The sequence below is a fragment of the Phasianus colchicus genome, chromosome 1 (genome assembly GCF_987193195.1).
Source record: "Phasianus colchicus chromosome 1, bPhaCol1.hap1.1, whole genome shotgun sequence".
In the NCBI taxonomy this organism is placed as follows: Eukaryota; Metazoa; Chordata; class Aves; order Galliformes; family Phasianidae; genus Phasianus; species Phasianus colchicus.
The window spans coordinates 174,042,328-174,055,749 of NC_143436.1; the positions used below are offsets into that span (position 1 = coordinate 174,042,328).

The 13,422-nt window shown below is 38.6% G+C and overlaps 1 protein-coding gene across 4 annotated transcripts in view; it reads left to right on the plus strand.

The window, feature by feature from the left end:
* DCLK1 (doublecortin like kinase 1) overlaps positions 1-13,422 on the plus strand; it is a 231,611-nt gene that overhangs the window by 153,978 nt on the left and 64,211 nt on the right. For all 4 annotated transcript variants that reach the window (XM_090133104.1, XM_031615845.2, XM_031615843.2 and 1 more), the window contains one exon: positions 10,708-10,802. In XM_090133104.1, coding sequence (XP_089989230.1) covers positions 10,708-10,802 — 95 coding nt within the window. The remainder of the gene's footprint in view (positions 1-10,707; positions 10,803-13,422) is intronic.

Below are 13,422 nucleotides of genomic sequence, written 5' to 3' on the forward strand. Positions count from 1 at the left end.
AGGGCTGGGAGGCAGTGTGCCTCCCACACGTCTTAAGAACATCTGAAATAGAGAAGCCTGAAAAGAGGTGTTGTGAAGAAGTATCAGTTGCGAGGAAGAAGCACACAGACTCTCTGAAACATACTTCAAGTCATTTTATTTGGAGCTCGATGGAACAAAATTAAATCAGAATTTAGCAAAAGAGGTTCTACTTAGTCCATGGATATTACAGATGTTTTTTCCCCCAATATTTCTTTATTTGTGAGTACAGGTTATTGAACATTGATCTATGTATGTTCATATTTGTATTGAAAAACAGTCCTACTGTGCATAAAAAATGTTTCTGCCATGAGACTAGCAATATTTTTTCTATGGTGACTGCATGATCCCATTCTGGTTTTGACCACGTGTTAAATAGTAATGTTTTTACTTAAATATACTTGGAAAGTGTAGATGAATAAACTTTAAATCTCCTACGGAGAGAAAAAAAATAAATAAAATAAGTATAAACATTAAAAAAAAAATCAGTGAATTTATTTTAAATACACAGTTTGATGTTAGACACTGCAGTAAAAGAACAATGAAAAGAAAGACAATTAGGTAATAAGCAAAAAACAAAATTCTCCCATGAAGTGGAGACATCATACAGATTTCACTTTTCTGCCATCCAGTAGGCCTAAAAATAGTGCCTGTTTATTGGAATTACATATATTTAACAGCAGCAGAATATAACAATTACTGTCAAGAGCATATATGAACAGATACTTTTTTTTCCATGTTCTTTACATTAAATATCTCACTATTAGGGTCCCATAAATGACCATTTATGAGGGCATTGAGTGCATGATGAGGGCATTAAGTGCCCTCAGTAAGTTTGCAGATGACACCAAGTTGGCTGGAAGTGTCGATCTGCCTGGGGGTAGCGAGGCCCTACAGAGGGATCTGGACAGGATGGATAGCTGGGCTGAAGCCAATGGGATGAGTTTCAACAAGGCCAAATGCCGGGTCCTGCACTTTGGCCACAACAACCCCAGGCGACGCTACAGGCTTGGGGCGGAGTGGCTGGAAGACTTGCGTAGAGGAAATGGACCTGGGGGTATTGACTGATGCTTGGCTGAACATGAGCCAGCAGTGTGCCCAGGTGGCCAAGGTGGCCAGTGGCATCCTGGCTTACTTCAGGAATGGTGTTGCCAGCAGGAGCAGGGAAGTGATTGTCTGCCTGTGCTCAGCTCTGGTGAGGCTGCACCTCAAGTACTGTGTCCAGTTTTGGCCCCCTCACTGCAAGAAAGACATTGAGGCCCTGGAGCGGCTTCAAAGAAGGGAACAAATCTGGTGAGGGGTCTGGAGCACAGGCCTTATGAGGAGCGGCTGAAGAAGCTGGGATTGTTCAGTCTGGAGAAGAGGAGGCTCAGGGGAGACCTTATTGCTCTCTGTAACTACCTGAAGGGAGGTTGCAGTGAGCTGGGGTCGGCCTCTTCTCTCGTGTAACTGGTGATAGGACTAGAGGGAATGGCTTCAAGCTGCGCCAGGGGAGATTTAGACTGGATGTTAGGAAATACTGCTTTTCTGAAAGAGTGGTCAGGCACTGGAATGGGCTGCCCAGGGAGGTGGTGGAATCACCGACCCTGAAGGTGTTCAAGGAATGTTTGGATTTTGTGTTGAGGGACATGGTTTAGTGAGAGCTATTGATGACAGGTGGATGGTTGGACTGGATGATCTTGAAGGTCTTTTCCAACCTTGGTGTTTCTGTGATTCTGTGATTCTGTGACCAGCACTTAAAACATAAGTTTACACTTTTGCTGTCAGTTGTTACTGCTAAGTTTATATATGTGTCTTTTACTCTGTGCTTTTAAACTGTTTTTAGTTCATCTTTAAATGACTGTCTTAGATTTTTTCTCATTAGGTATTAACGTAAGAAGTAGTAGAGAAGAACTCAGCTGTTCTGATCATAGGCTATATATATATTCCAAAAGAAAGGCGCATTGTTTTCATAGAATTACAGAATCATAGAATGGCCTGGGTTGAAAAGCATCATAACTATCATCTAGTTTCAACCCCCCTGCTATGTGCGGGGTCTCCAACTTTGTTAAGGTTTGTATCATAAAAGGCAGAAAGCTGAGAAAAGTAGTGATATAGGGTGGGCAGAAAGCATTATCAATTGTATCATTAAACTGTACTTTCAAAAAAAAGGCTGTGAGCTATATACAGAGAAATGAGTAGCTAATTAGGAAGAATCTGATTCCTCTTCGTTGATTCTTGCTTCTCTCATAAAAGCTGGCACACTGTTGCCAAGGAAGAGGATCAGATGCCTGGTTCTGTCATCAATTCTTGCCCTTATTGGGATAATCCAAATTCTAAAATGAAGGGAAATCATTGAGTTACCCTTAATTCTCCAGAATATACGTCTTTAGTATGGTGTGCTTTTTAATGTAGGTAGACTTTTTTTTCCTTCCAGCACAGAATAGCTAATAGGAATTCATAACTTTTGAAGATAACAAAGACACTGTGTTGGGTTCATTTGCACATTGTGATTTAAGTGGTGAGTGAGGCTGGGAAATGTAGACAGACTACTTGGTTTAAGCACTTGTGTATCATTCTCAGGAACTGTTCCCCTGCTTGCCACAGAGTAATTGATGTGAACTAAGCCTGACTTTGGCTTGAACCAAATGCAGTGAAGTCCATGAGGTGTTTGTTCTGAGCAAACTGTTATGGAGTGATGAAGTTGCCCACGTTTGTCTCAATAGTTTCTGAAATTGCTCACAGAAATTGAAGGGGTTGTGGTTTGGTTGGCTGGTTCTTTAATGTATGTGTCTCAGTTTCAAATCTGTAATTTGGAGAAATACCATTTTACCATAACTGATGATATGAAAATCAATTCAGCAGTGTTTACAGGTGACTTTTAGAGAAAATCCTGCTTGAAGGGCCTAATGTGTAGAGCCTCCTATTTCAATCTCACCTTGTTGTGGTGGTCCGTGACTGTCTGCAGAAGCAGGCAAAGGATGCTGAATCCCATCTCCTCAGTGAGCCCCTTGTTGAGAGCCATCAAGTAGTGAGCCTGAAAGCCCCATGCTGAACAGGACATGAGAACAACAAGGAAAATGCTGGCCCACAGGTTCAGGGACATACAGCCCTGGCAGAGTAGAGAGAAAGGATAGAGCTGCAAGTGAAGACCAGGCTGCAGGTTTGCAAAAAAAGACACTTAGTGATGCCTGAGTCTGCACCAGGACTTAGTGTGCGATGCAAGTTCAAATTTGCGATTGAGAGCGAAGAAAAGCAGACTCATCTGTAAGGGAATGGGAGATGCATTCCTCACCCTTTCTTGACATCAACCTAAAATGAGTGAAAAAAACGTGTCTTTTACACCATTGATTGACATATTTAAGAGAACTGTAAATCTTTAAATAGGTGATGTTCACCTTTCTTTCAGTCTTGCTTTTACACTTTTGTTTTTAAACATGATATACTTACTATGCTTATGTTTTCCTGTTAGCCTCTCTGGCTTCTGAGAGCAGTTGAAACCTCTATTTCTGTAAAAACACAGAAGACTTTATTTCTTAAAAGAGCCTTTAAGATCTGCGGTAAGGGTTGACTTCATTATTATGTTTTGTTCATTTTTTTGTTTACATCTGACAGTGTTTCAGAACAGTACCACAAGACAGAATTCTCACTGCAGGAGGATTGCTTTATGTTTTTTTACAAATGCATTTGAGATATTGTCTGCTTTAAAATACTTTCAGTCTGAATCACAAAATGAAGCAGGGAATAAAGAAGGGAACAGCAGCATCACCTCACAAGCAGGCAGAATGCTGAAGTCTACTTCCGCGTGCATCAGATAATCCTGCCTCTACTTAATTGTCCAGATATCTTCTCAAAGGCTGTAAAACACTTTGATGTTTTTTTGTTGGCATCAAATATTACTCAGGAAAGGGTATCATGAAAGAGATGTTGAATTTCAGAGATAGCAGGTATCAGCCCATTGCCAGTGACTGCAAAGTATAAACATCTGACAGCAATTCAGTAGCTGTCAGCTTCCGTCCAGCTACTAATTAACACCACTGGTGGCAGCCTCAGTGCAGGTGTAGAGGTAAGAGATTTGAAGAAAGCAATGCTTTCTTCTTCAAGATCATTATTTTTAATCAAATCAAGAGCAGCATGAGCTAGAATTACTGTAGCCTTAGTCCATTAAATTAAAGGAAAGTTACTGCGTTCAGATGAATTCTAGCCACCAAAATACAAACTATAGTTTTGAGGACTCGCAGTAACTTTTCAGTTTGAGCATCTCCTTCAGAATTTCTTCTTTTTCACTTTTCATCCCCTCTGTGCTTTCTCCTTTTACCCTCAAACTATTAAATAAAATATTTCAAGTTGCTCAAATCTTATTTGTAACAGTGACTCAAGTGTGGTACTAAGAAGAGTTATTTCAAGAATTTGATTATTTTGTGAGACAAGTGTTTTCTACAAGAGTAACTTGCATTATTAGTATCTGTTCCAATTGACTGAAGGAATGTTTATGAAGAACGTCTCAAGTAGGTTGTATTAACAAGGGCAGGATAGGTTTTTTTTTATGAAAATTGCATCTGGGCAAAGGCTTTGTGAAGTTACACATCAAACTAAAGCTGATCAAAACTGTAGATGTTCCCTAGGGAAAAAAAAAAAGTGTTCCAGGATGTAGAAATTGGATCTTACTGAAAGCTTCTCTAGAGCAGATGCTTATACTTTACTTTCCTCAGCTATTAAAAAAAAAAAAAAAAGTAGATGTGTTCCTTTGTAAGAAGATATGTTTTCATTTAGTGTGATTGTTCATCTGTAGGCTGTTACCCAGAAACAACCCTTCTTCAGCCACCTGACTCAAGAAGGTCTTTTGGATCCCAAAGGAAAGAACGTGACATATCATATTTTCTTTGGTGGGGTCACATGTTTTTATTCACACTATTACAGATACTCAGCTGACAGATTTTGTAATGAATATGCTGAAACAAAACTTTCCTGAAGCCAGGAGTACAAACCCATGGGAGTGATGGAGTCATCCTACAAACTCAGGGATTTCCAGATGATTTATTCTTTGATCCTAGCTTCCTTTTAATTTTTCATTTATGCTATTGGTATTTGATACTAATCATTGAAAATATATATTATTTTCGTTTTATAGCTTATAATAAGAATCGAGAGTAATTAAAGGGAGTAGATATAGTTAGTCCCTCTTACAGGATGAAAAAGTTAAATTATAATAAAGAAACATCCTTAAAGCTGGTACTCCATTCACATGGACTGAGAGAATCCCAGTCTTTCCAGTGAGGCAGAATAGTTCAAAAGAGAGATTTTGCTTAGATCTGACATACATATAGATGCTGTCTAAATTAAGCACTACTTAGCTACCTTCTGAGGCTACAGGAAAGTTACTGGTTTCCAGGGAACTATGTTTTCAAGGATGGCTTTTGTCATCTGAGGTCTTGGGCACGTCTGCCATGTCCGTGTATGCAGCGCTTTGGTGCTTGTAGCTTGGCTGTTACTGACTTTGGCTGTGGCAACAGTGCCATTGTTTTGATTACCCTAAGGAGAGCAGTGTGTCCTGCATGTGTGAGGACCTGCCGAGCCTCTTGAGTGAACATTTTGTAATTCTGCTGCCATTTCTCATCTATAGATGAACTGAAAACTTCTTTATGGAAATACTAGTTCTTGTCTTCTATGGGAGAGAGATTCTTTTCGTATCGTCCTGGCCTTCTGACATAAACTCTAGGAAAGACTGAATGTACAAGGGGTGCCTTAGCACCAGTTATAAAAATGCAGTACTGATTATTTTGTATTTATTCCAACTAGTTTACCACTTAGGTAAAACCTGGAAAACCTTGTCTTTCCTGAAGAGCAATAGTGAGGCTACTTGCTTAATGTAGTGCTCTGGACAATCTCTTCCTTCTGCAATGAAGATAAAAAGTACAAGTTGTATACAAATAGAATACAGAAGCAGAAAGAATTAAATGCCAAGATCTTGTTCCCTAAATACCTTGTAATTACATAATCTTCTTGAAAGAAAGCTTTATTTTGAAATGGACAATGACAAACTACAGGAGTAACTGAGGCAAAGTCAAGTAGTTACCTGGCATCACCACCTTGTAGCTAACAGTAGCTGAATATGACATACACATGTTGTTACTTCTGTAAATCACTTTTTCAGTTTAGACTGTTGCACATTTTAGTCATGAATGCTTTGTGGTTGCAAAACAGCCTTCATCACTCTTAGTCTCCTCTTTCCTCTTTACACGCGCACTTCTGTGTTTGGCAAACCACTTTCATAAACACAGTAATCTCAATATAGTTTATAGTCTACAAATGCTAACGTTAATAGGCAATTTTATGGGATAGTATGATTTTAATATAATGCAGTGGCAATGGCAGACTGGCACCTGATAGCTTAATTCAGCTTCTCTCACTTTTTGTTTTCATTACTTAATAAAAAGATGCACTATTAAGATGGCTTATTTATTGGAATGCTATCAAGGTATTTTTTATTTATAGCATTTCCACCAGTTTATAAATATCTTCATATGAAAACCTGTTTTCCATTTATCTAAGTAAATATTAATGTCCAGCTTCAGTGTTCTATTTTGTGGACTTCCTTCTACCTTTGTGGGTATTCAGATCCTGCAAAAGGAAGTGAAAAGACAGGTTGCTGCCCTGTTATCAAGAGATGACAGTAAGCAGAGGAGTTCACAATTGCTGAGACTGTGCATATGCTTTTTCAGAGCAGCCACAATAATTTCATTATTATTATTTTAGCTTTCTAATATGTACTTCACCTGTGAAATTTTGAATGAATAAATCTTTTTCATGAGACAATGGGAAGGCAGTGTGGTGAGCTGATGTCTCTGACCCCTGCCTTTTTATGAATAAAAGTGACAAGAAACCTCTTCCCTCACTCAAGAACATGATTAATCACAACAGTGATTTACCAATTTCATATGTTTTTATCTACATCATGGTTCCCTGTAGGAATGTACTGTATCAGTCAGTCAGTGAGAAATGCAGTGCAGATACTGGATAGGAATGCAGTTTCAGACCAGAAAGCATTCAACCTAGAAATAGAGTTTTGGGCAGTCCAAAAATACAGAAATGTTACAAATTTTATTCAACGTTTGTTCCCATGTTATCTGATCATAAGCTGCATATGTGAGAAAGATGTCACGATTATAAATGGAGCTAAGAAAGGTGGTCACAATCAGTCCTACCTCATTTGCTCCACTGTACAGAATATCAACTCAATTTGAAAATTCAGTGTAAGAAACTAGAATGGTTTATAGCCAGCAAGTTATACTTGAATAAATAAAGTCCCTGCAGTAGACTGAGGAATTATAAGAAATGTCCATTTCTTCCTTGTTGTGATTCTCTTTTAAGCAGTAACTTAATTAGGAGTAATAGAAATGTATATCTCCACATGCACTGAGCACTCAGAGGATAGACAGTATGATGTGTGCTGAGAGTTCATTCTGTCAGAACTCGAAGGCTAAGTAGAAGAATGGCTGGGATGACATGAGTTATGTCTGTTGTTAACGCAGAAGGATACAAAGAGCTGGAAATAGATTCCACATCACCCGAATCCCATTTTGGGCTGACTCTAATGTGGAACCTATATGGCCTTCAGACATCAGTTTACTTTACGGAGTTCTGTGCTTGATATAAAATCCACCCAAATTGGTAGATGGAGAGAATTTTGCTTAGTCTTCGGTATGTTTCAGTCTTCTAAGTGCTCAAGTTTGGATTCATCTTGCCTTACTTTAGAAGTCTACACTGCAGTGGATACTTCTAGTACATGGCTCACCAGATGTTTTAGTCAGTTGCGTGGGGATAATTCAACTCATGTTACAACAGCAAGTTGATTAAAATAAGATAGAAATTACTCCAGGAGTAAAAGTTGACACTCTACACACCTAATGACTGGTAAAAACATTCATATCCCCAGAGCTAATTGTCAGCTCTAGAGTTTACTAAACAGCTTTTCACAGGAAGTCCTTGTATGTTCACAAAAACCCTGATGTGTTTTTTATGTACTTTGCATCTTTGTATTTTGGACATGGGGAAGAAAATGAGCACATTCAGATCTCCTGAAGACTCGATCCATTAACTGTCCTCTTGATTTCACACGTTACTGACATCTAACACCACCACAACAGCTTTCATCATTTTCATTTAAAAAATATACTCTAGAGGAAAACATTGGAGCTTAGCCTCCAATGGCTAGCCTCCAGTAGCCACTCTGGACAATCTGGTGATGACAAATGAGTGATTTTTAGAATTTTTAGAGTTTATAATTTTTTCATCTAAAGCACATACTCACCAGCATGGTACATGTGGGAAATGCATCGAGTCAAATGCACCATTGCATCTCTTTGTTTGTTGGTAGCCTCAAGTCTTTCTCTTTAAGACAAAAAAAAAAAAGAAAAAAAGTACATTAGTAATGGAAAATAACTAATTGGGAGAAACTAATGATGGAAATTATGAAGGAGTCAATCCATAAGGAATGGGAACTTATGCCTGGTGTTAATGTAGTTTATTAAAGTATATCTTTTGTCTTAATTTTTTTCTAAAATAGTAATTAAACCTAAGAAAATCTGCTGGGTTTAAAGAGAAGGGGGAGCAGAAGTCTTACTACTGAGCAGTCTTGATATCTAGGTCTCTCTGAACTGCAGTAGTTTAATATTAGTTTTTTAAATAATAACAGATTTGTTTAGCAGAAATGCTTTGAAACTTTAAAAATCTGTGACTACAAAAAACTCTTTTTTGATGTCTTCCTGTATCCCTTTTCATAATTGTTTTCAGAAGTCCTGATAATAACTTCAGTTTTAGCTATATTCTGTACTATTCGCCAGAGCTCCGTGTGTTTTTCTTGCCGAAGTGACCTTCAGTGAATGTGTCCATCCATATGCATGTACTCCCCCACACATGCTTTGGACAAATTTGAATCAGTGCTGATATATTAAACCATTGTCCTCTGTACAAAGAGAGTTTGTAGCCTAGATGAGTGCAACGGTTTCCTATAAAAGCATTCCATGTAAATGCAGTTGCTATTTCTTATTGTTCATATGGTTATACAAAGAAAATGCATCTTTATCTTAAACAGTGCTTTGCACAAAATGATGTTGAGATCCAATCGCTTGTAGCACTTAATCACTATTTAGTAGTTGTGATTTATCACTCAGCATGCTGTATTTTATTGATCCACGTAGTGTGGTAGGTATAGCTGTTCTTCTTCATAATATATTGGCCCAGTGTTATCCAGTGAGAGCAAAGTATTATGTAAAAAGCAAGAAAAAAGCCATTTAAAATACCTACTGTATTATCCAAAGGAATTAGTATTTGCTAGATTGCCAGTCAGCCAAGGTTTTACAAGTGTTATTGTCATTTTGATTTCCAGATGAGTCATTTGCTATGTTGCCCCCAAAGGCACCTCGTTATGATTCAGTGCACAGCATATAAAATTGCTCAGGCTTTCGGGGCTCCATGGCAAGCGAGTGGGGGTTGTGGTGGCTCAGCGTTGTGAAGCAGCAGCTTTATGCTTAATTGACACCTTTGATGTAGCCCTAAGACAGCACCTGCACCTCCCACTGCTGCTCTGAAGACGTCAGCCTTACGCACAAAAGGCTTCTGCTTATGAATCCTGCATCGCGTTCAGCTCACTGTGTGAGCAGCCCCAGCTATCCTTAACTAATCCCGTCGCTTCTCAGTTTTGCTACAGCTTGGCTTAGCACAGAGCAGGAATTTTGCTGCTTGCTGTTGTCAGGTTAAACAGTCAGATTTTGTCCATGCTAGAACTCATAGAAGGTAAGTCAAATGCCTTGCTGATATCCTAGTATGTAAATATTCTCCAAAGATTCTGGGAGTCGAATTGTTGGTTCTTTTTTTTTTCCTGATGCTGATAGCTTTGGACTGTGATATAACAGCTGCTTGTTTAGAGAATGTTTACAGAGATGTGTGATACATACTTGTTAGTGTTTCTACCAGTGCTTCAGTGTGAACATTATTGATAGTGATTACTTTGTAGAATTCTGTCCTCTGCTGGTATTGTCTTGGTTTTTTTAATGGATAATGTCACATGCATGAAAAGATGCTTCTACAGTTATAAGCACTGGCATGTCTGAAGGAACTTATTTATTTGAGAAAGTGATGGTGTGATGTACATTAGACTTGGGATATTACATCAAATTTATTTGCACCTAGAAAGCCCTTCTGGATTGAGTCTGAGGTGGTGTTTGGGTTAGATAGTAATGCAGAAATCTCTTCAAATGGCTGAAGGACAGCTAACAATTGATTTGTTCTTTAAAGCAGAACTGCTTTTTATTCCTGACGGGTTGTACTTGAAGCTCTAACTAAACAAAATGAAAAAGTTTACATGCAGTAAATATCTGCTGAAGTTAACAAAGCACATTGCTCTCCATTGCTTTCAAGTGCAGGAACAGTATTGGTGAAGAAAATATGATAGTGTTCTCAAGTAATTGACTGAACAGCCTTTTCAGATTCATTATTTGCTTGCATTCTGTATGAAAAATGGCTTCAAGAGCCAAAACTCTGAGGAAACATTTATTTTGTGAATTACCTTATTTTTTGTATAAAACATGGGGGGGAAAAAAAGCTAAGCTGTTAAAAAAAGAATGAGAGGGAATGATATATCTTCATTTAACTATTTGTTTTCTTTTAATAATGCTTTGTATTTATTTTCTCAATTTAATATCATTTTAGTGAATGGAACCCCTGGTAGCCAACTTTCTACTCCCCGCTCTGGGAAGTCTCCAAGCCCATCTCCCACCAGCCCAGGAAGCCTACGGAAACAGAGGGTAAGGAAATAAGGAAACTGATTTCTGAGAGTGGCCAGCACAGTCATTCTCATATAGCACTCTCCCCACCTCATGTTTAGAGGCATAGGGTGAAGGAGCCTGGCTTACAGTCCTTGTTGTGTTCGTACAACATTCTTAAGTGGGATACAACTGATGTGTGTCTGTCCAAATGCTAAGTATGTTAGGGTTTGGTTGATTCTCAAGAGAAAGTAGGGGATATCTTGCTCCTTTTTTTCACAAAACTTTTTGTTTGTTTTTAGTATCTTTTTCCAAACACTTCACAACTGAAAGGAAATACTCGTGTTGTGAAAGACTTTTTTTTCTTCTAAATATGCCACTTGCATTATGTCACTTGCAAAACCTACAGACAGCTTTGATTTTGAAACAAGGTAGAAGAATGTACTGTGGAATTTAGCTGTGGGTTAGCTGTGATACATAGCCTTGTGCAGAGAAGATACTATGAGTACCAAGGCAGCACAGGATTCATCAATCACTTTGCTGGACCAGAGTTGTTAGCAGCTGTAGCTTCCCACTACTGTTTTGCATTGTACAGAGAATCTACAGCATACCTAAACATGCAGAATTATGGTAGTATGTATTTTACTGCTGTGATGACCTGATAGAATATTACTCGTTCAACCCAAAAGGCTCCATATGCTGATTTAATTATTGGTATTTGTTCAGAAGCAATGGGACAGATGTCTCTTTATCTTCTGCTATTTTCTAAACTGTGATCCATTCTCAATGAAAGTTTCCCTAAGGCAGTGCTCTATTTCTGAAGCTTCTGTTTATAAACACAGTTTGAACATACGACTTTTTTATGCCTTTTCAGTTTTTAAGTGAAGATTATTTGTTTCTCTCTAAATAAGTTATTACATACACAATAGACAGTGCTTTACCTTAGGAGGCTTGGGCAGACCTGATTTCCTGAAAACCCAGAGCAGGAGTAGCTGAACGCATGGCACAGCTTCCTTCTGGCCTGTGTACCCTTCTTTCTGTTCCATGGATACCAGGGAACTGAGGGATTGTGCATGCTCATGTCTTATCCCAGGCTATAATACTGCTGTGGATTTCTGCCATGACTTCCTTTTAGGTTTGGAAGCTGACTTGAAAGTACTCTGTGGTCTTGCAGTATAGAGATAGCCAGTGGGAGCAGCTTGAAACCACAAGGTAGTTGTGTGTTTCCTGGTACAGAGTAAAGATGCAGGTTGCAGATGGGTAAGTCGGTACTGAAATCTTCTCGAATACATTTTCTTCTGTGCCCATTTGCTCCTAATCTCATGGCTTGTAAATGAATTATTAATAAGTCATTGAAGAGGGAACAAAGTTCTAAATGAATTACACATTAGCGAAGTAAGGTTATCTTTTAAGATGGATGGTATCAGTGTACAGTGGATTTTCATCTGCTGTGAGACTGTCTCTTTTCATTAGTAACTTTCCAGAGCTTACTTCCCACCACTGATGCTTTCTCCACTGAAAAAATGTTTTTATTTTAACATTTGTGGATGTCTGAGTGGGAAGCATGTGGTCTGCACCATCAGTCACACAGTGCATTTTTCCACAAAGTTTCTGACTTTCAGATGTAAAGAGTGAGGCAAATAGGCTTCTTTTTATGCAGGTTCCCTATGTGAAAGTGTAATAGGATCAGTGTTATGAATGCAAAGTGCTGTGTAGTGGTAACATAATCACACTGCTAAGTGAATAGAAAACAAGTATTGAAATAGATTATGGAGAGATAGGATATTGTTAAAGAGTTGAATTATCTTCTCAGATGTTCATATGCAGTCCCAATGACCTCAGCAGGGGGTCTTTTCTGAGCTTTGCTTCTCTGACTTTATTCTAGACCAAGAAATGATAGATGCAGAAAGATGAAATACAGTCATGTGAAAGTACATTGGTGTAGTATTATTTAGTTTACAAGAGAAAGTACTGAGGAGTTAAGGGGTGGAAACTTTACACTTACTCTGAGAATTTATATCTGCTCCTTTCATGTTCACCCTGTGAAATGAATGAGCTGGAAGTCCAATGCAAAACCATCTGAGTGTGTCATTAAGGGTCATGATGTATATTGCAATGACTAAATCAGCTGTATGAAAAACAGTGCTTACTAATCTAAATTTTCTTTAGCAGTCTAAATAGCATTCTGTTTTGATTTAGTGCCGTCTTTTGTATGTACCTGTTAGAGTTTTCTTTAGTGGACATGTTATTTTTCGTACTATATTGTCAGAAGTGAAGTTTGAACCCAGGGCATTTTGCTCTGTCTTCAACCACAGGGCTGACTATTCAGTTTCAGCAGCAAATCTGTTCCCTGGGAGGTTAACAAAGTCTTGTATCATAGAAGAGGAGACTGATTTCACTGCCTTTCTTGCCCCCAGTTTTGGGAAGTGAGGTTTTACTGCCCCATGCTCAAAAGAAGAGCATTGGCTGCTAGACTTGTGTTCTGGGGTTAAAGTTTATGGTGGGGTTTCTGGGTTTCCCTCTTAATGTGGAGTTTGAGAGAGCTGCTTCTTTAGAGCTGAAATAAGATGCTGAGGCCTGGGAATGCCAGCTCAGCTCTGTAATTTGTTTCCTCTCCTTATGTGGTTTGAGTCAGTTTGAATGCTTGTGCCCTAATGCCATC